General features: G+C 45.7%; 1 protein-coding gene across 4 annotated transcripts in view; it reads left to right on the top strand.

Annotated features, from left to right (window-relative positions):
• The window catches only part of SIMC1 (SUMO-interacting motifs containing 1), a 63,158-nt gene that overhangs the window by 24,099 nt on the left and 12,363 nt on the right, over window positions 1-26,696 (top strand). For all 4 annotated transcript variants that reach the window (XM_015410131.1, XM_015410129.1, XM_015410130.1 and 1 more), the window contains exons 2-6: window positions 8,457-9,221; window positions 12,192-12,424; window positions 19,295-19,364; window positions 20,694-20,842; window positions 21,149-21,331. In XM_015410131.1, the coding sequence (XP_015265617.1) occupies window positions 8,502-9,221; window positions 12,192-12,424; window positions 19,295-19,364; window positions 20,694-20,842; window positions 21,149-21,331 (1,355 nt within the window). In that variant the 5' untranslated portion in view covers window positions 8,457-8,501. The remainder of the gene's footprint in view (window positions 1-8,456; window positions 9,222-12,191; window positions 12,425-19,294; window positions 19,365-20,693; window positions 20,843-21,148; window positions 21,332-26,696) is intronic.

The raw sequence follows: 26,696 nt of genomic DNA on the forward strand, positions 1-26,696 counted from the left end.
CTGCCTTCCTTCCTGCCTTCCTTCCTTCCTTCCTTCCTTCCTGCCTGCCTGCCTTCCTTCCTGCCTGCCTTCCTTCCTGCCTGCCTGCCTTCCTTCCTGCCTTCCTTCCTGCCTTCCTTCCTGCCTTCCTTTCTTCCCTCCCTCCCTCCTTATTCCCTCTCTCCCTTTCCCTCCCTCCTTCCTTCCTTCCTTCTTTTCTCCCTCCCTCCCTCTGTCTCCCTCCATCCCTTCCTCTCCCCCCCATTCTATTTGCTTTCTTTCCACCTCTCCCCTCCCTCCCTCCCTCCCTCCCTTCCAGGTTGAACCGAGACCAGAAGCAGATCTGCGAGATGGACTGGTCGGACAAGCTCGAGACGTACAACATCGACGAGAAGTGCGGCCGCTACAACAACCAGAGCACCAACATCCAGTTCCACCCCAGCTCGTCGAAATTCGAGGACAGGTGGGGAGGACCCTGGCTGAGACATCTCCCTCTAAAAACACACACACAAAAACAAACGCCAGGGACATAGAGGAGTGAGACCCTTTGCAGATTGTTATGGGCCTGCCCATAATGCAGTGCGACTTCTGTATGTAACGCACAAAGCTGTCTTCAACCAAGCGAGGCTCTCAGTTTCTCTAGCTCAGGGGTCCCCAACGTGGTGCCCGCCAACAGCTTTTCTGGTGCCCGACATGTGTTTTTAGAAACACTTTTGCCCAGGAGGGCTTTTGATTGGCCACCGGAGATCTGCTTGGCTGTGCAGGTTCTTTAAAAACATTGCTTTGGTGGCGGCGGCCACTGAGCTGCGCTGTCCATGTGAGGAAATGTTTTAAAACATTATGTTCATTTCAAAAGGCATCCTGTGGAGCAGAGGTTCTGCCTGAAATAGGGTTCCCAAGTACTTACCGTGGTCCGGCCGGGGAAACATGCTCCCCGGCCGGACCATTCCTCCCTGTAACACATCATGCCGTCGCCAGGAAGTGACGCTGGGCGACGCTGTGGCAATGGGACTGAAAACTCGATGGTACCATCGAGTTTCCAGCCCCATTGCCAGAGCGTCGTCCGGCGTCACTTCCTGACGACGGCATGGTGCGGTGCGTCTGTTGTCCCCACAGGAATGATCCTGCGAGGACGTCTGTGTTCCCCGCCGAATCACGGTAAGTACTTGGGAAGCCTGGTGGTAATGCAGCCGTGGTATACGTTGCGTCCACAATAAGCAGCTTCCCCCGTCCTGGATTTATAGCTGACTCTCCCTGGGCTGGTTAGCTGCTGCTAATTGTGGCACGCATCTCTGCAAGTACTCATCTGACGACAGGTGCCTGCGTTCCATCAGCTAGCATCAGTGCGGGGATTGTCACTCCATTCACAGTGATGGTGGGTTTCCCTGGGACAAATACCCCACCATCCATCGCCCTGCAGAGCTTAGATGCCCTGAAAACACTGGCATCATGTCTCTTGCCCGACCTGCCAATCTCTGCATCAATAAAACGGCCTGTGCTGTCCACCGCTCCCTGAAGAAGAATGGAGTGACCGCCTTTCCTGTTTTTGTAGATGTGTGCCCGATGAGCCAGGGGAGCCACCAGTATGTGGGTCCCATCCAGTGCACCTATGCAGTTTGGAACCCCCAGTCTGGAGAATCCATCCATTATCTGTATGGGAAGAACAGCAGTGATATCTTCAATACGTTTTCCATGTAATACCAGGAATACTAGCTACCTGTTACTTGTGACAATATCTTCAGTACAGACATAGAAATGGGGAACAGAGGAGGAAACAAAGGCCACTAGGTAGATGACACATATCCGCATTGCACTAGCATAAATGCCATTACAGAATAGTGAGAGTAATTATCAATAGAAACAGCAGGGATTTACTTAGGGCTAATTAATCTGTGGAACCCAAATCACAGTGTTGTTCTTCTGGAACTACAGGACCATCACCAGTACAGTTAGTCCCTCTCCCCCGCCCCTTGGTTTATTACTGAACCTACAGACAACCCTTGGCAAGCATCTGTGTAAAATTAATCCCACTGAACTCCTCCTGAAAATAAAGAATCCATACTCACCAATCCAACTTCATTGCTAAGGCAGACCTTCTTTTTGAAGAGCTTCTCCAGAATCACTAGGCACACCTCCTTCACAATAAGGAATGCGGTTGACAGGCCCACATTGAACCACTGTTTGAGTTTCCAGAAGAATTCCTGATTGACCAGGTACCAAAGGGTGATGCCCAGTCTTTTCTCCACTGGAATAGATACCCTAATGTGCGTGTTCTGCCACTCCAGATGGTGCCTCAGGTTGCCAGCTGGTTCAAAAAAGGTTGCCCTAGACATCCGGAAATTCTTGAGCCAGTCTTAATCGATCCATCTGCCCATCACATCGCTGTTCCACCAGTCCTCACTCCTCACTTTCACCTACCAGCGTCGAGGGACTGTATGGGCAGCAATGACAGGTGCCCATGCCCTGATGGATGCCCTCCGATTGTACCTGGAGGGTGCATGGCTCACGACAGGCATGTCAGCTCTCCTCACCCCCCCTCCTCCTAGACAGAGGAAGGTAGTGCGTAAGCACCTCACTCAAAGCTGCTGTGCTGCTGATCATCATTTGCAACACCTCCAGGATCAGTTGCAACAAGGTAGTTATGGAGACCATGACTAATAGATCAGTAGCCTCTCACACAGTCACACAAAACCACTTTACCCAGACCAGCCTGCCACTCACCAGCTTCAACCCACAAAGATGAGGGGTTTGCCTCCCTGCTCTTTATACCTGATCCAGCTCTGTGCCAGCCAATCGCCTCTTGGCATGAATGGGTGCACATCAGGCTGGGTTAGCAACATCTGTCTCACCAATCAGTTATGCCCTGATCTCCCGCTGGAAGCCGCTGTCCAATGGGGTAATTGTTTCCAGGGGGCAGATGTAGCCATCGCATGTATCCCAGTGGAGTCCAGGCATTCCGATGGGATCGCTATGGCAATAGTTTGAGATTCTGTTATAGCGCTATAACGCTATAAAGCGAACATTTAAAAATGCAGTGAGATCGCCTGGGCGGGCGAGAAACGGCGGGAAAACAAAGCGGTGCAGTCTGAATTGCCAAACTTCTGATCTGGCTCTTTTCCGGTAGGGGAAAGCCATGTGTGAAATGGCAGCCCTGTACCGGTTTACTTCAAGACGGATCAAAAACGGCTTCAAATCGGCTGAAACTTGGTAATGTGAAATTCCCTTCACATTCTTGGTCACATTTGCTCTTGCACATACCCTTGAATTAGGCCACTGGACTGCTTTTTTAAACATTAACTGTGTCTGACCTTTGAAAGGAACTTTTTAGCATGGATCATTGCCAATGCCAAATAAAGAAATTTAGAAGTTAAGAATTTATTGGCCCCATATCTGTTAGACTTTCTAATCCAGTGATCCCCAATGTGATGTCTGTTGGCACCATTGTGGCTAAGTATGTGTGTGATTCCTGATGCTCACTTGCTTCTTTTCCAAAGCAAACAACTAGCCTCATTGGAGGAGGTTCAGAAAAACCCAGAGACGTACCTTTGGGTCCAGAGTACCCACTGGAAACACCTGCCTGAATCATAGGATATTTTTACTTGAGACCTCCCAGCGCTTTGTGATCAGTTTACACATGAAAGGGACAGAGGCCAAAGAGCAAACAGGAAGAGACCCACAGTTTGCCTGTCTATCTACCTTTGTAACCCCCCCCCCCCGAGGCTCAGACTAAGAGACAGCGTCAAGGCCTTCTCTTCCAACATGTTTATTAAGGTTGAGGACTTCTGTTCTAATCCCATTAATGCGTCCTGCAGATTTTATGCCCCAGGGTGATCATCATATATGGGTCTTCAGCTGGCCGATTGGAAATTGGATGTGAGCTCAGTAACCATAGTGTTTATGAAGCTAACATATTTTGTTTTCATGTTACATTTGGTAATATTCTTGATTGCTTATTTGTGCAGAAGAACCTTTGAGTTGTATGGTTTGTTTAATTTGGCAGATCCAGCTGTTCTGTATGATTTTTGACCTAAGCAACTGAGAACTCCTATGATTGGAATTGCATTCAGATGTCACAATTAACTGTGTTTAAATGAGAAGGAGCCCAACTTGAGAAGTTTGCGCGCGCGCACACACCCCCCCCTTAACTTCATAGTTAAGTGTGACATCTGAATAATGCTTAAATGTCTAGGAAAATTAAATTCTCACAGAGCACAGTAGTCCTGGGCTGATAATCCAAGATCCCAGTCAACAAAATAATAAATGCCTTTGAAGGGGCATCAGTATGCTTCTCTTTGTGCAAGACTATCTCCGTTCCTGAGTGGTACATTTCGTTTCAAAAAGACCATGCTGTACCTGGCTTGCAGGAAGTAGTGATAAAATGTAGCACAGTTGTCAATACCTGCTACTCCGCTGCAAACCACACCCTTAGCTTTGCAGCTCTACCACATTATCTGTTTAGATTATCTATTCCCACCCCTCACTGATTCTACAAAAAGCATTAAGCATATAAGCAATCCTGAGAGCACTAATTTCATTGTGCAGAGGAAGGTGTGCAATCCTGGCTATACTGAATATGTGTGAATTATGCTCGTTCATCTTGGGTAATGGGTGTCCAACTATTCTGAGGGCAAGAGGATATATATGTACAGGAGGCAGATCATATTGGGACCAGTGTTCCCTCTAAGCTGAGTTAGTCTGAGCTAGCTCACAGTTTTTTAGCCTCTGGCTCACACATTTTTGTCTTAGCTCAGGAAGGATGGCTCCAGAGCAAACTAATTTATGCTGTAGCCAAATCACAACTTTAATGCCAGTAGCTCACAAAGTAGAATTTTAGCTCACAACACTCCACAGCGTAGAGGGAGCATTGATTGGGACCTGCATGCTGTAAGCCCAACCAACCCTGTGTTCCCATAATAATCAGTCTATCCTCAGTGAGTCTTTAGAATGTTACTTTTCTTATGTTCATAATCTTTTTTAGTTTCACAGTAGACAGCTGAAAGTGATTTGAGAGATGTTTTGCATTCCATAGTGCGCACACATAAATATTTTGTTGTGGTTTTAATGGCTTTTGGGTACAGTGTTTTAAACAATACCAAAACCCTGCAAAGTGTATTTTACAGAGAGAAAAGTGAGGTGAGTACATACACCACAACCTGAGCCTGCATGTGGGGAGGGCGGGATACAAATGGAATGAATGAATGAATGAACTACTAATACTATTTTTAAACCACCTTTAACTTGGGGGAGGGGGGGAGGCTGCTCACTATTTCCAGGCTTATAAATGTCACCAGTTTGGTGTAGTGGTTAAGTGCACAGACTCTAATCTTGGAGAACCAGGTTTGATTCCCCGCTCCTCCACTTGCACCTGCTGGATGACCTTGGGCAAGCCGTTGCTCTGATAACAGCTGTTCTTGAAAAAGAGCAGTTTCTGTCAAGAGCGCTCTCAGCCCCACCTACCTCACAAGGGTGTCTGTTATGGGGAGGGGAAGGGAAAGGAGTTTGTAAGCCGCTCTGAGACTTCCTTGGGTAGTGAAGGGTGGGGTATAAATCCAGTCTCTTCTCTCTCTCTCTCTACTGCCCCAACAGGAATGTTAGGACTGGAGTCAGTGTGACGAACCACAATAATCTGGCTTCCCAAAGTGGGATGCAAGGCTTAGAAATAAACATGAACAAAGAAGATAGTGCAAGAACTTTAGTGGGAAAATGTCAGGGATGAAGCGAGTGTTTGGGGGTAGAGGGTTGTAGGAAAAGTAGGGTTGCCAGCTCTGGGTTGAGAAATACCTGGAGATTTTGAGGGTGAAGCCGGGGGGACAGTGGAGTTTGGGGAAGGGAGGGACATCAGCAGGGTACAATGCTGTAGAGTCCACCCTCCAAAGCAGCCATTTCCCCCAGGGGAACTGATCTTGGTTGTCTGGAGAGCCATTGTAAAAGTGGGAGATCTCCAGGTACCACCTGGAGCATGGCAACCCTAAGCACGGATCCCCATAGCTTAAAATATCTTGACAGTCATGTAAGACAGAAACTCCGTCACGGGTTGTGCTTCCCCAGTCCAATTTGAGAAAGCACTCAGCAGTCTTGTAGAGGGAGAATCCAGGCTAAAAAAACTTTATTAATAAAGGAGGGAAAATGCAGGCACAACAAGGTTTTGAATCCTCGAATACCCACAGCTCTTCCCTAAGGTTACAATGGGAGACATAAACTTTTATACCCCCTATGACAGTTACCGGTAGAAACAAATCATAATTATTGGTCATATATCTGTCACACCATTCTGATTGGGCTCCAACCTGTGGGTTGGATTTTCTCAGGCAAAAATATACCTCCTTCAGATGAACAATGGGCCTTCGTCTTCCCAGGTTATGAAATTCTAAAAGTATCTAATGTAGCAGATATGGGTACATAGTGGTGTGTGTTCTTCATCTAACGTAGGCTTAATGACATTAGGAATATGCACAGTTATAGTTGGCAAGAACAAGCAAGGTCACAAGCAGTATGATTGCCTGTCAGCATTTGGTATTTTACCCAGAATGCATTTAAGCAATGAACCAAAGTGAATCTCTCCTTATTATATATAATTGAATAGTGGGTGCCAAACTTCTAATTCTAAAATGCACTCCCTTAGTGTATGGCTGATGGCACTGCTCCTCAGCATATATCGCCACCAATCAGAAGGCAAAGCCCGGGTCCCGCCCACACCACAACTGCTGCAACAACCTGGTCTTTTGCATATGGAAGCTGATTGGACTTCACTCCATTCCACACCTCAAATTCCCCCCCCCCCCGCAAGGCAGTTGGAATGTCAGTTACATATGGAACCTGCTGTATTCTGGTGGTGTGCAGGTCCCAGGTTCATGTTTTAAAAGCAGACTGAAACTGTTTGTCCAAAGCCAGAGCACTCTCCCAGAGCCTCTTTCTAGATCCTGTTGTATTTATTTCCACAACGGGCCTAATTTCTAGTATCTTAATATATGTTCATGATTGATTTCAGTTACTGTGATTAGAATCATCAAAGGCACTTAACATATGCACCATGGAAGTGTTAAGTGCACCTACTAAGTTAAACTGACTGTTAGTCAGTGGCAGAGTACAAAGTGTTTCATAAGCGGTGCATACAACAGTCGGGGGATTTATAAATGTTAGGTAGTGGATGGTAGAGGCTTTTGTATCCAGATCAGCAGCTTTCAAGTGATATGGACTGGAAGTGTTCAGTTTATGAGGTAGGACACATTAGCTACTCTGAGAAGCATGAACCCGCCCTGATTTCCTCTAAAAAAGCTACCCATTTACAGACGCAGCCAAGAAGGCAAAGTCTGTCTTCAAATCCCCACCACCACCCAGATGGGTTTCTGTTGGCCATTTAATTCTGAAGCAGCTTTCAAATACCTGGAGGTTCCAAAAGAGAGAGGTACCAGGAGCAAAAGGCCTGAAGGAGTAGCAGTTGGAAACGGTCTCTTTGGTTACAAATTCAGTACGTAGGAACTGTGATTGCTGTTTCCTGTATTTTTTTCCTGTGGTGATATTGCTTCTCCCTTGTTCAATTTCTCTGTCATAGCAGTGGAGCTGAAAGTGTTTTGAACTGACTCTCTTGCTATCTTCTGAAGGGCTACACACCTGGTCCCATCATTTAATTTTTGAATTTATTTAAATATGTATACCCTACCAGAGATTGCTGAAAGTTTTGCCTCATATACATGGTCATGTCTATTAAACTGAAGAGATTACAATTTATAGTAACCAGATGGGAGTCTGTGAGAAATTGGCAGTTGGCAGACATCCCTCATAAATGACCCATAGCACAATGTTGCCAGACAGGTACTCAGAGTTCAGAATTTTGCTCTTCTCTTCCTGAACCTCAGCCTAGTGCAGAAGCACTGATGCATCTTATTGTACATTAGGTGAACCACTAGTGCCTGTGGGCCCATGTGACAGGATATAGTGACAATAAATACCCATAACTGAAAGATATGAAACCCGGCTGGGAGGTTAGCGAGTGGAATCTCACCACACCAATTAGTAATCTTAGGCAGCAAAAAAATAAAAATAAAAATCCCAAACACCGACTGTATTGGGGGTGCCGTAGAACAGCTGGATTTGAGTCCAGTTGCATCTCAGAGGCCAATGAGATTTTCAAGGTATGAGCTTTTGTGAGTCCAAGCTCTGATGAAGGGAGCTTTGACTTTCCAAAGCGCATACCCTGAAAATCTCATTGGTCTCTAAGGTGACACGGGACTCGAAGCTAGCACTCCTGTGAGAGAGTTATGCTATAAATTGAGTGAATCACCAAGGAGAGGGAATTCAGTAAGAAATACCTTTCTCAGGGTGTTCAGGATGTTGTCAGTTGGTCTTTCAGGTTCTGATGGGACATAGCAGTTTGTAGGATATGCTGGTCCCCAAACCATTCAAGGCTTTGTAAACAAAACCAGGCATGCTTCATTCTACTGGGATGTACAGTGATTGGAATCTCTCTCTCCTTGCAGGAGGTGATCGATCTGACTGGAGATGATCTGGTTGGGAAAACAGCTATGTACCATGACGTTGAAGTAATTGATCTGACACAGATTGAAGATACAATGGTCAGCCCTCTTCACAATGGTGGCTATGTTTCTCTGGATCTAATACACTCGACTCCAGCCAGCGTACAGCCTGTGTACTCTCCTAAAATCCTCACCACTCTGGATCCTGAAAGGACTCTTGATATGTCACATGTCCTGTGGGACAGGAAACAACCTTCCCCCAAGGAAGGTGCCATCCAACCAGCCTGCTTCCAAGGCAGCTTTGCCCTTGTCCCTAACTACAGTGGGGACTCTGAAAGCAGTAGCCATACCACTTTCAACAGTGATTTAGGATCCTTGGGGAGCCCACAACTGGACTCAGATGTTTTCTCTCTCTCTCCAGCCAATGACAGCAGTGAACACGAAACATTCCAGGACCCTGTAGAAGATGATCCTAGTAGCTGCCCACCTGAGGGAGATCTTAATCCCCAGCTCTCTCTTCCTGATCAGAGACACTCTCCAAGCTCCCGCTTTTCCCAATGTCCTCGGAATGCCACCACATTACCAACAGGTGACCAGTCTGTGGTAGAGAGAAATAACTCAACATCAGGTGGTGTAAAGCTGGATGCTCAGGAACCAGTTCAGCAGATTGACATCAAAGTCTGGATGAAGACATTGCAGTACTTCCCAGGGGTGCCTGTACATCACCCCTTCCTCCACAACGTAGTATGTGAAAAGGATGCCAGACAGGTAATTGGTGGGAGAGATCATTTTCCCAACCAGAATTTAGATATCAGAGCTTCCAATAAGCAAATGCACATATATCTTAAACTAAATATGTTAGTAGTGTCATGCTATGCAGACTGTGGAGTCCTGGAGGTTGTAGTGTATCAGATGAGCTAGAGGGTGAAGTTCTCCAGCCCCAGATGTCTGGTACAGACATTGGACTGGAATTGTAATGAGGAACATGATATTGTGGTACACTAGAACTATTCTGCCTCCTTGATCACAAAATCTTGGCTGTTAATGTAATGAGAGAGGGGAGGCATGACTACCAATCCCACTTGTCTTGCCTACCCAGGTCCGGATCATGCCATTAAACTGAAGCCTACTGTAGCAGGACTGGGTGTCTCCTGGGTGACCTGTAGTACTGCAGCCTATAGCCAGCTGGGTAAGGGACTAGAGTTCCTTGGTTCCATTTCCCAAACACATGCTCAGCCAGTTGTTTGTTCAGTCCTTCAGACATATAAAACAACAAAGTAGCAGACTACTCTTCCTGCCTCATGGCTCACATGTTCCCCTTGCTACTCCATCCACCATCCTTCCCAGCAAGCCTCTCACCGCCGCAGCCGCCGCCGCTGGGAAGGTAAGCGGCGAGCCGGCAGGGGGGGAGGAGAAAAAGCCGCGAGGGGCGAGCGGCTTGCCGGGGTTGGGGGGGGGAAGGAGAAAAACCCGCAAGGACCGAGCAGCCCACGATGTGCCAAGGAGGAAAGGGCGGGCGGGCGGAGAGCCAGGCTAGCCGGGATGGCTGTTGTGTCCCGCCCCCAGAAGCAGCAGCAGCTCTGAGCGCCTTCCTCCCGGCCTGGCTGCTGCAATTCCTTGCCTTCCCAAGCTGGGGAGGGTGTGACGTGCAGCGGCTCAGCTAGCCAAGGAGGCCGAGGGGCTGCTGCGCGGGCTCCCGGGCAACTGTCTGGCGGCGAGGGGGCGAGGGAGTCGGCGGTGGCGGTTGCGGCCGGTATCTCCATCCATGGCCCTTTGGTCGTTCCTGGTTCTGATGGTGGCGACATATAGTGAGGAGGCGGGAACAACCGAAGAGCAGGCGACCTGGGGCTGGGGCGACAAAAAGTGCCATTATTACGCGGGGGGCGAGGTGTATCCTGGAGAGGCATTGCGGATGCCCGTCACTGACCACTCCCTCCACCTCAGCAAGGCCAAGAGTAGGTGCCCCAAAGGCCCGTCGTCGCGCCGGGAAAGGCAACGGGGGAGGGGGGGACTCGGGGGAGTGCGTGAAGGGGGCGGGGAGGCACCACAGAACCCCGCTTCCCGCAAATAGCCGTGGCCTGAAAGCGAAAAACGGGGGTAACGGGTAGGAAGAAGACTAGAGGCGCCGCCCCACCCCCGCGAGTATCGCGGGTCCACCCCTTGTTAGATCTATCTTTGAAGATGCATGTGGCTCCAAGTGCCATCCATCAAGTGACTCAGGGGGCAGTCACTGGGGAAAAACTTTGTTCACTGGCATACTTGGTAAATGATACCCTGCTGAGTGTTGGTTAATGAAGCATTTATTGTGCCATTCTTTTCTTCCCTTAAACAATATTGAGCAAGGGTATTTTGGGGACCACTGCTCCCATGTGAACCTGCACACGCCTTAAGAGCTTCCATTAAAGTTTTCTCCAAGTATTGTTAGCAGATGGGTAGTTTGACATCCAGAGAGACAACAAGACCCACCACCCTTCATATAAATATCACCCCAAAATCATTTGTACAGGGCATTGCCTGGCCTAGAAAATGGAATCAAAATGGTTGTGAAACACATAAAATGGATACAGCCAAGCAAGTGGCTGAGAAACTATTTTGAAAGGTGAAATTATCACAGCAGACCACCTGGCATCCTCCTCCCCACTTCAAAGGGAGATGCATCATCGGGACAGTGGGTTTCCCAAGGAAGCAAAACAGATCTTGACACCTTTCATACAAATGGTAACATCTCATCCTCCACTCAGGGGGTCATCAATAAACATTCACACTTATAGATCACTCATAAAAAGGTTTCCAACATCACATCAAAGGTATCCCCAGAGAAAGCCATTTTTTTCAGTAAAAACCCTTCCAGTTGAATATCTGACTGCTTTATTTAGGTCCTTTCCGCACTGGATCTCATCCCTGGTTTTATCAGAGTTCAACTCGCAACACAATACCTTGCATTTATCCCTGATTACAGCATCCATTTATCCCAGGACAAGTGTGGGGCGAAACCAGGGTGACCCCAGTGTAATGTGGAAACAAAAAATACCCTGAGATAATTACAGGGGAACTCATGTGTAGTGTAGAATGTAAGTTCAGGGGCAGGGTTGAACCAGGATTGAAGGCCTAGTGTGGAAAGGACCTTATAGACAGTTTCTCTGAGGAACAATCCTGGTACATGTAAGTGAAGATTCCCATGTAACTTGCCTCTCAGTAAGCTAATTTCCCCCACTAAATAATAAATAACCAATTGGAGTAACAGTGTCCCCTCTTGAGAAGTAAGATGTCTGGCTCCCAGAAGCCAGACCATTTCTTAGAAGCACCTAAAAATTGGAATGCCTTCCTCAGGCACCCAGTGTGTGTGTGTGGGGGGGGGTCTGAGCCACCAATAAATAATATTTTATATTCTCACTGTTGGCAGCATTTGACAGCTGTTTCATTTAGAGGTATTTCCTTGTTGCTGGCTACTGATTCTGCTTTTATGTGTTTTAATTTTTTTGCACTGTGTGTTGGATTTGCCTGACTTTAGTTGTAAACTATCTTGGAGAGGGGTGAAAATGCTTTACGCATTCTATATTTCTCTGTCATAAGAGCTGCTGACATGCCTGTGATTTTAAATCCTCAGGCTATTTGCAAAGCAGCCCTTGAAGTTACACAGCGGAGTGTGTTTCCGTTAGGTCACTAAAGCTCTTCAAGCAGCGCAGTACCAAAGTTCTTAATGTAATATGTAATTTCGGTGTCTTACTTTGTGCATAGAACAAGCAACAGAAAGCCCGGCCTATACCGTCCCGTAGACTGAGCATGGTATCTAGCACTATTGAGGAGAACTTCTTCCGGGGAACCTTGGATTTCCTTATGGATTATGTATCCACCCAGTACTACCCCCCAAAGACGACCATGCAGGATGTGGTCAGACAGATTTTGCTGAGCTCAGAAGTACAACAAGAGATACAGAGAGATGCCTACATGCTGCTGATGAAAATACAGGCGTATGTATCCCATGTGCTACCCTTATTTTTGTGTGTGTGAGTATTTGTGTATATGCCTGGAAGTTATGGTTGACTTCTGGTGACCCCCTAGTGGGGCTTGGATATTTCAGAGAGGTAGCTTACTATTGCTTGCCTCTGAGTCCTGGCCATGGTATTCCTTGGAGGTGTCCCTTCCAAGTACTTACTTAGTTTCCAAGGTCTGACGAGATCGGACTTGCCTGGACTATCCAGGCCAGGGCCCATTGTATAGGATTCTGCCCCTCAAGCCTGTCCAGGAATGAGAGGGAACCCTATACTTTTTCAATACATTAAACAACAAGCCACAGAGGTAGGCTACCCTCTCTGGTTTCAGAACAATATGCCACCAGAACCTCTACAATAATCCCTCACCAGCCTGAGACTAGAGATTCAAGACTCTCAGTTGGCATTTGGGTTTTACACATTAGCACCTCTATCTAGAGATGCACACTTAATTCTTACAAAGGTAGCTTATATGGTGAGCAGAAGGCACAGGAGTTTAGCCTTGGAACTCAGTTACACATCAGAGACCATTTAGAAATAATCAGGTCTTTATTCAGTCCAGAGTCTTGCAAATAGACTACAAAAGATTTCAAAACAACAAGCCTAAGGCAGTTTGTCTTAACTACACAGTAAGGTACATAGTTACCATATCAGGAACATCTACAGTCCAGGGTTCCAGGGGATCTTGAAGGGAAAGCCCATTTTTGCACACCATGTGCTCCAGTTACCAAGTAGGTCTTTGTTCTCCCAGAGACCACATGTCCAGGTGCAATAAAACAACAAGCAGGGAGCAGAGAGCTCACGAACAGGAACAAGAACACAAGAGCAGCAGAGAGAACAGAGCTCTCTCCCATTGGGAATGACCAGTTATAGGCCAATTCCAGTCACAAATTAGCTCTGGCCAGGAGCCAACTGCGAGTGGACATAGGTGTGTCCAATTATTAGTTGTCATGGGTGCAAGTGGGGATAGGCTGGGAGTTTGGGAACTCCCTCTGCAGTCAGGTGACCCAACTTCCAGCCTTCCCCATCGGCTACGTGACTTCTGGCATGTGAGGCCTAGCTTCCAGCATGGAAGTGTGAAGAATGTGGGTTTATGGCATGGCAATTGAGGCCATGGGCCCACCATTTGGCTTGTAACAGGAAATAAGGCACAGCCTGTTACCAAAAGACAGAACAGGAGAATGCAGGAGACATTTAGAAATCAATATTTCTATACACCCATGTGCTACCCTGATGTTTGGTGCTGTCTTGCCGGGGACCACTGGTCCTCACTGTTGAAAGAGAACTCTTTCAGATTTGTAATGTAATCAAATTTGGTTGTATCTAATAAGAGCTTTTACAGACAGTCTCTGAATATGTGCTCGAACCGCATTTTATGCTGATTCACTGCTTGGAGAGGTACTGTGATTCAGTGGTAGAACATATACTTTGAATGCAGAAGGACCCTGTATTTGGCATCTCCACTTAAAGGAACTTGAGTAACCGATGATAGGAATTGCCTTCTCTGCTTGAGATCTTGGAGAGCTACTGCCAGTCAGAGCTAGATGCAAGCTTCAGATGTTCCACAAGTGTCTGTGATACACACCCCTTTAAGACTCTCTACTCAAACCAGGAACAAGAGGCTTGGAGGGAGTACACTATGAGCAAAAACCTTCCTCCCTCACAGAGTTCCACCAACTCCAGAGCAGGAGTTTCCTGTAATATACTTTGAGACCCTGTCTATACCAGTACAGTGAGCTCTTGTTCAGGATCCAGGGTACACACCAAATAACCACTGTCTTCTTAAAACAGAAGAAAACTTATTAAAAGAAAAGAAGCAGTAAGAATGCAAGTATCAGTACAGGTTCAAGTTTCCAAGGCCTGCAGAAAATAAAAACATAAGTAGCCTAAACTATATTATCCCATCTTACAGGCATAAAAATAAATCTCAGAAAGTCAAGATCAATGGAACCTTCTGTATAGAAATATTGATTTCTAACCGTCTCCTGCCTTCTCCTGTGATAACATTCTGTGTCTCTGTTTCCTGTTGCAGGCCAAATGGTCCAGGGCAGACCACATGGCCTGAACTACCTAAATAGCCATGCCATATAACCACACATTCTTTATCACCTCTAAGTGGAAGAGCCAGACCTGATGGCTCCTGGCTCTGGTGCTCATGGAGCATGTCACGTACACCATGGAGAAGCTGGAAGCTGGGTCACCTGACTGCAGGAGGGGCTTCAAACTTCTAGCCTATCCCCACACACAGCTATGACAACAAACAATTGGGCACACCCATGCCCACTCGCAATTGGCTGATGGCCACAGCTAACTTGTGACTGGAATTGGGCTATAATTGATCGATCCCTATGGGAGTGAGCTATCTCTTAGCTCTCTCCCTTCCTCCTCTTGTCAGAGTCTGTTTTATGACACCTGAAATGCTGCCTCTTGAGATACAAAGACCTGCTTTGTGACTTGGAGCACATGGCTTGCACGAGATGGGATTCTACCTGGAGTATCACCATGGACAATCTTGAACTCTTGGATGCTATCCTGACCTTGGTAACTATGGCCCCAGTCACACGGAGCATTAGCCACACTACAGAGATGGAAGATAGGCGGATTTTCCAGGCGCGATCACACCGCCACATCTGGGAAGCGTAGAGCTCCCGTGGCGAACCCGAGGCTTCCCGCCGAAGATGCAAGGTAAAAAACTAGTACCTCGGAGGTACTAGTTTTCGGAAACCGCAGGGCAAGGGCGGGCGCCTGATCGTGTTTCCGGTGGAATCCCGTGGCATCTGGCGCCCACCCATGTTCCGTTGCAAAGAAGGGTTTTTTTAAAAGTTTCCACAGGATGTGCACAAGCACCCAACGGCGTAAGCGCATACTTGGTTTTTTTTAAAAAAAACAACCCCGTTTGCCACGGCAGCGCCGCTTCTTTGCCGCGCCGTCTGATCGGCACCTCCCCGGGCTCCCCCCCCAACCACCGGACGTCAGCAGGACGTGTGAACCTGCAACCGCGCGGTAGTTCGCTCTGGGGCGAACAGCCACGCCTCCCCTCCCCCGCGATATCCGGCCCGTGTGACCGGGGCCTATGTATCTTTAATGTTTAGCTAAGGCAAACAGCCCTAGCCTTTGCTATTTTTGTTATCTCTGGTAGTCTATGCTAAGCTCTGTACTGAATAAAGATCCTCCTTATTGCTAAATTGGTTTTGATGTTGTAACTTGACTTCCAAGTCTAAGTCCTGGGCCCAAACGCTCACCATATACGCTACCATTGGAGAGTAAAGCATGCATCTCTGAGCTAGAGTTGCTATTGTGTTAAATCCCAGATGCTAACTAAGGTTTGGAATCTCTCCCTTAGGAAAGGCAGGGACTAGTGAAAAGAGGTTCTGGTGGCAAATTGTTCTGAAAACCGGAGAGGGTATAGCCTACCTTGTGGTTTGTTGTTTAATGTATTGAAAAGTACAGGATTCCCTCCCATCCCTGGACTGGCCTGAGGGGGCTAATCCTGTACACCTTCTTCATCCATTCAGGTAAAGTTGATAGAAAACTGGAACAAACAGCCTGCAAACAAGTATACTTTTGCAGAGCAAGAAGCACAGAGTGATGCCCTTCCTTCACAACAAGCGTGTTTCTCTAACCTGGCCTTCTCAAGACTATTATACAGTTACCTTGAGATGAACAAAGATGATGACTTCATGATCTTCACCTGGCCACTCAACAAGGTTCACTCAACACAAAATAAGTCCCTTCTGCAAAATGCTTTCCCCACCTCCTTTCTCTCACACACAAGGTCAACCGAAGCACCTGGATGGCACATTCTTTACTTAAACATCTTCAGAATACTGTTAACCCTTGAAACAGGCTGAGAAACAAATTAAGCCTGAGCTTATAAGTGTCATGTAAAAGCAATGTAGAATATACTGTTTCCGTACATTACAAATACGCAGAAAGTTAATGAAATGAGAAGGCATTGCTGTGAAAAAAGGTCTAATCTTGATGGAGGCTGTCACTTAAAAGGGGAAGGAACTAGGGAAATCTCATGGCTTCCCACCTTGTCCTCCCCTGTGCTGAGGGCAGCAGTGCTGCTAAGGGAGATGTGGAGACTCCCTTAGCAGCACTGCTAGCTGCCTCCAGCAGAGAAGATGGGTGGGTGTAGTTAGTTAGTTTTATTATTACGGTCTTAAGACCAACATACAGAGTAAGCATAATATGTGAGGGAGAGAAGAAGAAAACACAGTCATAATATACAAAAATAGAAATCTGAATTTAAGAACTTTTAAAATGCGATTCCCACAATCTAAGAATTAATGCACAAAACTCAGCAACTGAATGTGCAATCTCTACATTCTTATCTGATAGGAGCCAGTGAAGCCTTGCTTCGTTTGTGTTAATGTGCCCAGGTGTCCTATCAACTAAGGGGGTAATAATTTTAAGACGAGCCTCCCTGTAAAATGGACAGCTGAAGAACATATGCTCTACTGATTCAACCTTGCTTAAGGGGCATGGGCATAGCCTTTCAGGTTTTTGTTGTACCTACCTTGAATAACCACAGATGGAAAGGCAGAACATCTAGCTAGGGCAAATGCCCTTTTAGAATTCTTTCCCTCCGCTGAAGTCAAATATATTGCCGGCTCAATGGTGCTTTTGATATTTAACAACACCCTGAGTTTTGAAGCCTTAGAGATGTCAGATTGTCGCTCAATATCCTCAACTCTTTGTTTAATTAGCCCTTTGGCTTGTTCAAATCCATAGGATAAGAGTAGCTGAGGTGAGAAGCCAATTCTGTGAATATGATAGTAAACTGCCTTGATCCAACTGGATTAGAAATCATCCTGGAATATCAGGGGAAGCAAGCCTTGTGGATTGAAATGACCTTTCAGCCACATATAGATGGATAGAATACACGTACCCTAGCTTCAGTTCTAAGATTCCCAGACTCTAGTCATATCCAAGCATTGGATACTTGTGGAACAGCTTGTGGAACTTGTGGAACAGCTCTTAAAAATTTGGACTGAACTCTTTCTTGCGACGTAAAGCATGAGGAAGGCGGTCCTAAGAATGTTCCATAGAGCAGTTGTGCCAATGTTTTGGCCTTATATAATTTTAGGGCTGCTGGAACAAAGTGTCCACCATGAGTTCGAAAAAATTTAAGTATGGCATTTGCAGATCTTTCCCCCAGATCAGCAACGTATTTGCTGTGGTTAACCCTAGAACCGGAGGCCTGTAAAACTACGCCCAGGTATTTAAAACTATCAACTTGTTTTATCTGATGGCCAATTTCTGGGTTTTGATCTACTCCCAAACAGTGTTCCCTCTAAGCAGAGTTAGTGTGAGCTAGCTCACAGTTTTTTAGCTTGCGGCTCACACATTTTTGTTTTAGCTCAGGAAGGATGGCTCCAGAGCAAACCAATTTATTCAGTAGCCAAATCGCTTGCTCACAACTTTAATGCCAGTAGCTCACAATGTGGAATTTTTGCTCACAAGATTCCACAGCTTAGAGGGAACATTGCTCCCAAAGGCTACAATTTTAGTTTTTTGATAGTTAATTGTGAGAAGCTCATCTCCACAAAACATGCTGAACTTCATTAGGGCTCGCCTAAGACTAACTGGGGTTCAAGATAATATCACAGCATCATCGGCATACAGTAAAACAGATATATGCTGGTTAGCAAGTTTAGGAGGATGAAGATCAGAGGTGTTAAGCCAATTTACTATATTATTAATATAAAAAATGAACAAAGCTGGAGCTAATAGACATCCTTGCCTGACACCTCTGAAGGTTCTAATAGGATCAGTAAGATGGCCAAATCTACCGCATCTGACTCTTAGAAAAGTATGATCATGCAGGGCCTGTGATGGGTGCATGTACTTTGGGCATCCACCCTCCCCACCACAGGACCTGCTGAGACCAGGCCAACAGTGCTGCCAAAAACAGCTCCATGCCTCCTTTAGCAGAGCTCCTGACTAGCTGGCTCCTGTGGCAGGGAGGATGGGTGTTTTGTACACCCAGCCCTTCCTGCCTCAAGGCTGCAGTTGCATGGGGCTGCCTGTCAACCCTCAAATGGCAGAGATCTCATGATGTAATCTCATGAGATTTTGTTTGGCATTTATTTGGCTGAAGTTTTTTCAAAAATTAATTAATGTTATTTATTGTCCACTGTTTTCGCTGAGAATCAAAGTGGATTACATAAATCAGTACAATCAATAGGATGAGGAGACATCTAATAATGCAGTCGACTAGGACAGCAGAGATCTGAACCAAGGCAAAAGTCTTCAATGTGATTTGTTTAAGCAATGCAATAAATGGTATTACATAAGAAATATGATGCAGTGAGAACAAGATAAAAAAAATACAGCAACAAAGAATACATAGTAGTGTAGTCCACAGTCCTGTTCCCTTTAATAAAGCATCTTCCTGAAACATTCTGTTATAATGCAGCCTTAGTTTCTTTGTAAAAATGTCCTCCTGAACAGTTGTTTTGCATCGTTTACAGAAAGCCAGATGTTTGGGGGCCTTCCTGACCTCCTGGCAGGCCAGTCCATAGGGTGAAGGGATCACTAAAGAGAACACACATGTATGGGCAGTTATTCCAATTTTGTAGAGTGGCACCTGTTCAGATGCGTACTACCCAAGTAGCCCCATGTTGTGAATTTAAAAAAAAAAATCTACACAGTGGGTCCATGTTGGTAATAAGATACATGCTGCTTTCTGTATTTTTACTAAATCAAATAACCTGGATGCTAATTATCACCACTGTTCACAAGCTAGCTGAGAAATCAGTAAATCACACACTGACTATGACTCATGCTTTAAAACAAGAACTTGGAAGGAAAAGGTAAAATAGACCTCATTTTAAATTTCAGACTTCACCCAGCAAAAGCTGATACAGTGGTATGGGACTGGAACCTGCTACACGAGGTCATGACAGAGCAGGTACGTTGACTATACCCCATTGAGTGGGAAGCATGATTGTAACTGCTGTAATTCTGTCAGTCTTTGCTTTGTAAGGGGTTCCCATGCCAGCCTCTTTCTTAACAAGCTGGTTTGAGCCAAGGCAATCTAGCAGAGACTAATTTGCATTTATTTCAGCAGACAGAGAAGGAATGCTACTTAACAAGGCTTCCTGGTTCCTGCCAACTAATCAGGGCCTGCCTGTTCAATGACATTTTGTGCTTTTTAGGACAACAAAGCCATTCTGAATAGTCCAGTGAAGGGCCAAAATGAAGCTTGCCAAGAGCATGTGTGTTTTTCCCCCTTAATGTGCATTAAATCCTCAGTGCTTGGAGATTAAGGCTGCAGACATGATCCACAAAGCTGTTCTGCTTCTTATGCACAGGCAGCAAGCCTTAGCAATCCAGGGGGTACACGGAAGCTGATTATTGTGCATGGGCTACTGCTGTACCCTCTTGTTACAAAATGAGACCATTTTCTGTTTTTTTATGGACAGGGCAAGGCTCATTAATGCCAGTGAACTGGATTCTATTAAACTTTTCCACTAACATGGCTTCTTTCCTCTGGCATGAGAAGCTGTTCTGCCACCATAAAAGTCCTCCCACCAGAGGCAGGCACAGCCATTAACAGAAGCATTCTGTAAGATCCAGTCCACCATTTTTATCCCAAACTTGATAGAACAGTCTGATCTGGTCTGTATTCGAGAGAGGCAGTGCCATTTTAGCTTTTCTACAATGAAAGCTGGATATGTTACACAATTTCATACAACTGCAGAATTCAGCACACTGAAAATCGCAAGTTTCTTTTAAAATTTTCTTGTTTCTGTGCTGATGAAAATGATTAGAAATGCATGGGGTATAACTGGGGAAGTTTTGAAAGCCAGAGGTAGGTTGACTAGGATTCTCAGAGTATGGAGATTTAGTGCCCTGCCTCGTTGCTCTTGTAGGCTATAATGGCAGAGGGGGAATTGCAAAATAAGGAAACCTATGACTTGCATACTTTATGTAGATCACAGAATTTGAGTTACCTTGTTACAAAAAGGCATGGGGGGAGGCTTTTTTTAAACACTGAGAGAAAGAATAACGCTAGCTGCAATGCAGAATTGCTGCCTGACCTATTCTGGGCAAATTATTCTCATTCTTAGGATATGGTTTTCTTCTCTTGCTTGTACAACCATCTCCTGCAATTTGCACACTGGCTCGTGCCCATTAACTTCAGCACAGGCACTTCTGTTTGTTGTTCACTGATTCAACCAAGAGGAATCAGGCATGGCCATTCATACCTCATGATGAATTTTTCTGGCTCCCTCAGGAAGAAAAGTTTCCTGGACGATTCCTGTTCTTGAACTACGTGATCCAGACTTTGGAGGATGACTTCCAAACAACAGCCAGACAAGGCATTCTGCACAAATCCATTGCCAAGAAAATGCTTTCCTGTGACCAGTGCTTCAGCAACTTAAAGTAATTAGCACCTAGCCCACAGAGCCTACCTGTGGGTCAGGCAGCCAAAGCCTCAAGAGGTTTAACCTTTCAAGTGCTTTGTCCTATTGTGGTTAATTCCACCCAGGCAGCATTATGAGCCTGATAATCATTGCATACATGTGCTACCATATGAGTTAGTCTAAAGTTAAATACTGTAAAGAATTGCAAAGCATCCCTTGGACAAAGCACCCATGAATTTCTACAGTGGGATGGCTGGATAACTGTGTTCAAGCAAGTCAAGAGATCATAGAAAAGCATCGCTAATACTTATGTTTTTTGTCTTAGGGAACTGATTGACTGGCTAGTAGCTGCAGTCACTGGAACAAGATTTTCCCAGCACAGAGATCTGCAGGAAGCAAGCCCTTTGTCAGAAACATCAGTGGCCAAGAACAGCATTTCTGTACCAGAACTTCATTCAGCCAAAACTGCACAAATAGAAGATCTCTCTCTACACTTTCAGTCTCAGAGGTAAACAAAAGAAGGGTTTGCCTTTTCCTCTTTTTTGAGCATTGTGCTGCAGCTTTTATCTGAAGATGCTAATTTTTAACTGATTGAATCTGCTACTTTGAAGAGGATAGCTAGCTATTGCTTCTTGCCAACTCAGGGTGTCCATGGAAATAGTCTCCCTTTAGCTTGTGTGAACTTGGTTTGGTGCCAGCTGCTTAAGAATGTTATCGGTGAGAGGTACAGGTATATAAGTAATTTTGCATCAATATGGTCAGGGCTCCCAGTAAGTCTTGAAATCTTTATATTGCTTCCAATCAGCACTCTTGATTGCTGCTGAAAGTAACTTCCTTGTGATTTGGGCTCCATGTTCCCCATCCTAACAGCATATCATGGTGTCTGCCAGATCTGCAGACAGGATGCAGATTCAGACATTTTGGAGGCTGTAAGGAGAGACAGCTGCACACAAGTAATTTTGATGGTAGCCACACTGTTGGTCAGTTTGTAAAACAGTAGCCTGTATCCTACTCTTTATTCATTCACAAGTACCAGTCAGCAACAAATTCTGTTTACCCCATCCCTATCATATTTGAGCCAATAAATGTAATGTTCATCATCCTGGCTTCTGTGACACTCCACTTTTGGCTTGTGTGGGCACAAGGCCAACCATGGAAAAGATTCCCAAAGCCTTCTAGCGGACTAGGAACATCCTTCCTCCCTCTGATGCTTTCCAACCAAAATGAACACATGACCAGGAGTAGGAGTACTATTTCCTCAGTTCTCTTTTTGCTGCCACAAAGAGAGGATCTCCATTGCTGTTCTCTGTTTTTTCCTTACCTCATTCTTGAGGCTGAGGAGACTTGCTTCTCTTGAACGTTTTTTGTCATCAATAGTCATTCTAGTGATGAAGCTACATTTAAAGATGGAAAATTTCAGGCTTTTCACTGTCATGACCCCCTGTGAGTCACTACCTTCAGCTGCCACCACTCTGGACTTTGGGTCCCTTGAAAAGGCCCAGAGTACCCTCCCAAGACCATCCAAAATGCCCCTTTTTAAGCCAAGAACATAGGCATGATGACCAGACAGAGAACATAAAACAAAGGGTTTATTAACACAGTAATGGGGCATTGAATAGACAACAAGGTGCTTTAAATATATAACAGTGTTTAAAGGCAAAATAATCAAATCTAACGCGACTACCTATTTCACTATACTGGTTACTATTTCAAGGCCCACGGCCTTTGGGTAGTGAAGGGCGGGGTATAAATCCAATCTCTTCTTCTTATACCAGGCCTCCTGCCGGTACTCACTCTGTCCCAAGTGAGGGATCTTTCTCCTCAGACCAGACTATTTCCCTCAGTTTGTGAGAGGGAAGACCGCAGAAGAGGAAAAGAACACAGTTTTTCAGCCCTCAAAGCTTAAGTCCCAATCCCTCACACAATCTCTGTACACTGATTGGCTACAACCGTTGCTAAGCATTGTGGGGGTTGTAGGCTGTCTGCTCTCAACTCCCACACAGGCCTCTAGGCCTTTCTCCCAGTCTTTGGCTGTGTCAGTTCTAAGGGGTGAAACCTGGAGTTGTTGCCTGATAGAGCTCGGATTCAGAATAGCTTTTTTCTAAGACTTTGGCTGCAGCCTGCCTGCCTGCCTGAAGGAATCCCTTCCACTTCCTGACTGCTCTCGGTTTCAAAGTGAACCCTCGGTTTGTTCTGAGTTGGAAAGCCTGGAGGCGTAGGTTTGTATTGCTTTGGAATTTTACAAGGGCTGTTTTGTACAAGACTTTGGCTGCCTAAATAAAGGCACTCCTCCCTTTCCCAGCTGCCTCAGTTCCCAGGTGAGAAACCTGGAGGTATGATAAGAGCCTCTTTTACAGGCTTAGCTGTGCACATGCCTGACTGAATGAAACATTGTACTTACCTGAAGGTTTCTTCTCTTCAGTGTGGCGAAGGCATCCACACTGGTTAGGCCATGCCTCCTCTCGTTCAAGGCAGGGCTGTGCAAATTTTTGAGCATGCCCAGTAGGACAGAACGTGGGTGTCCCTCCAGACATGAAATAGCCTAGACGGCAACTAACTGCACACCACTCTCATGAGTATTAAACTGGAAAAACCAGCTTCTTTAATGTTAGCAGCAAACACCCAAGTAAAAACTCGATTGTAACATGAAAGACATGTCATAAACAACAAAAGAATTTTCTTTAATGTTACCCCCCAAAAACCACCAGGAAAAAGTTTAGTTGCCAACATGAAAAAACATAACTTTCCCACACAAAAAACAGCGGTGGGCATATTGGATGCCTTCACCCCACTGAAGAGAAGAAACCTTCAGGTAAGTACAATGTTTCGTTCACCTTCAGTGGGGGAAGGCATCCACACTGGTTATGTAGAAAAGATCAGTCAGTTACTCATCCAGTACCCGTTGTAGGACCCTCCTACCAAAGGCTGCCTCAATGGAGGACTGCTGATCAATTCTATAATGTCTGACAAAGGTAGGAAAAAGTAGACCAGGTCGCTGCCCGGCATATCTCCTCAATGGGGGCTCTTGTGGAAAAAGCAGTGGACATTGCAGCAGCTCTGGTAGAGTGTGCCGTCACACCTGGTAGTGCCCTGAGTCCCTGCACCTCATAAGCCTCTCTTATGCATCTCTTAACCCAAAAGGTTATCATGGTCTTAGATACCCTTTTTCCCAAGGTCTGATTCCCATAAGACACAAACAGAGCATCAGATATTCTGAAAGTCTCTGTTCTCTGTATGTACCACTGGAGGGCCTTCCTAACATCTAATTTGTGCCATTGTTTCTCCTTAGTATGTACTGGGCATGGACAAAAGGACGGTAATATCAACTCTTGGTTTAAATGGAAAGATGAATTTACCTTTGGCACAAAAGAGGGATCTGTCCTAAGGACCACAGATTTCTCCTGAAAAAAGCACAATTATTTTCTGACTGAAAAGGGGCCCCTAATTCTGAGACACTTCTAGCAGAAGTGATAGCAACTAAGAAAGCTACCTTCCAAGATAGGTGCCTTAGGTCAACAGCAGAAAGTGGTTCAAAGGGGGTTCTAGTCAGTGCTTGTAATACCCTTGACAAACTCCAAACCGGGAATCTGTGCTGAATTGGTGGAGCCAACTGCGTGGTTCCTCTTAAATACCTCTTAATGAGCTTATGTGTTGCCAATCTGCCCATTCCCCTGTTACTGAGGGCCGCAGCTATGGCCTCCACTTGTCTCTTTAATGTGTTGGGTTATAATCCCCTTTTCCAACCCTCATGTAGAAAGGTAATGACATCACCAATATCTGCCTTCATAGGATCCACCCCCTGAACAACCGCTCAACTGTTAAAGGCTGCCCGGGTGTAATTATATATATGTCTTGTGGCTGGACGTTATGCTTGGAACATGATGTCCACAATGTCCTTAGACAGGCCTGATAGTTCTAAGTTCTGCCTTTCAGTCTCCATGGCATCAACTGAAACCATTCTGGATCTGGGTGGAGGATGGATCCATGATGCAGTAAATCCCTCACACTTGTCAATCTCCTGTCAATCTCCACGGATCTTCTACTGACAGTTGAACCAGTTCCGAGAACCACATTCTCCTCGGCCAATATGGAACTATCAGAATCACATCTGCTGCCTCCTCCTCATCTTTCTCAACACCCTGCTGATTATAGGGATTGGAGGGAAAGCGTATAGAAGACCCTTCGGCCATCTTACAGGGAGAGCGTCCAGTTCCTCTGCTTCCCTCTCTGTGAACCTTGAGAAATATCTTGGTACCTTTCGATTCCTTGCAGAAGCGAAAAGGTCCATCTGAGGCATCCCGAAGCGTGCTATCAGTCCCCTGAACACTCGGCTGTTCAGGGCCCATTCTGCTTGATCCACGTCCTCTCGACTCAACCAATCTGCTTGGGTGTTGAATACTCCCTGTATGTGTTGAGCTTGCAGACCCTTCCGATTCCTTTCCGCCCATGCAAGTATTTGCATTGACTCCAAGTATAATAATGTTGCTCTTGTCCCGCCTTGGCGGTTTACGTGAGCTTTTGCCATTATGTTGTCTGTACATACTAGTACAAATTTTCCTCTTATCACGTTCGTGAAGGCCAGAATGTTAGCCAAATTGCCTTAATTTCTTAATTAATATTGGGGAATTATTAAAACTGGAGAATGAATAAAATGATGTGGGGGTAGTGATGAAAACTGGATCTTGTACCCAGATTCCACAATAGAGAGAAGTGCTCCTTCCAAGCTGTTGAGTCTTGTGAGCAAAATTCTACTTTGTGAGCTACTGGCATTAAAGCTGTGAGCAAGTGATTTGGCTACTGCATAAATTAGTTTGCTCTGGAGCCATCCTTCCTGAGCTAAGACAAAAATATGTGAGCCAGAGGCTAAAAAACTGTGAGCTAGCTCACACTAACTCAGCTTAGAGGGAACAATGGAGAGGACCCAAGAATCTTAAGTGGTCCTTCCCCATTGTGGGGTGAAATCTTGCAGCCTCCCTCCTATCATGGAGTCATGCTGCTGGCTTTTTCCCTTGACTGTCATGGTCCTTCTTGGGTCCGGAGAACTGCTTACTCTGAAATCTTGACTGGGAGGAGGAAAAATGGCCTCCTCTATTGTCCCTGTAATCTCTGCCTCTGAATGGCGGCTTGTAAGGGTGAAAGGACTGGAAGGCTCTTGGCCTAAAGTTCTTTTTGGAATCAGCTGATGACGGCATAGCTCGCTTCTTTTCCTTGGTCTCCACTAACACCTTCTCCAAAGGACCTTCACCAAATAGAAGACGTCCCGAAAACTTTTCTGTGGACAGGTTTGTATAGATTTCTACCCCCAAGCCTGTCCAGGAATGAGGGAGAAACCTATACTTTTTCAATAAATTAACAACAACCCAGAGAGGCAGACTACCCTCTCTGGATTTCAGAACAACAGCCACCAGAACCCCTTTTTAACTAGTCCCGGCTTTCCCAAGGGAGGGATTCCAAACCTTTAGGATAGCCTCTGGGACATAACACATTGAACAACTCAATCTAGAGCTGCACAGTTAATCTTACCAAGGTAGCTTGTATGGTGAGCAGAAGGCACAGGAGTTTAGCCTTGGAACCCAGTTACAACATCAACACAGGTTAGAAACAAGGATAATATTTTATTCAGTCAGAGCTTAGCAATTAGACTAATAAGGATTTCAAAATAACAAAGACTAGGGCAGTTTTTGCCTTCACTAAACATAATGCTGCATATTTACCAAGTCAGGAACAATTATCAGTCCAGAATAGTCCATTGTGATAATCCAGTAGCCCCAAGGGATTTGGAGCAAGAAGTCCATCTTTGCAAGCATGTGCTCAGCTCACAAAGCAATCCTTTGTCTCTCCCAGAGACAGAATGGCAGGACAACATTCAGGTT

The sequence above is a fragment of the Gekko japonicus genome, unplaced genomic scaffold (genome assembly GCF_001447785.1).
Source record: "Gekko japonicus isolate JY-2015 unplaced genomic scaffold, Gekko_japonicus_V1.1 scaffold510, whole genome shotgun sequence".
NCBI classification, from domain to species: Eukaryota; Metazoa; Chordata; class Lepidosauria; order Squamata; family Gekkonidae; genus Gekko; species Gekko japonicus.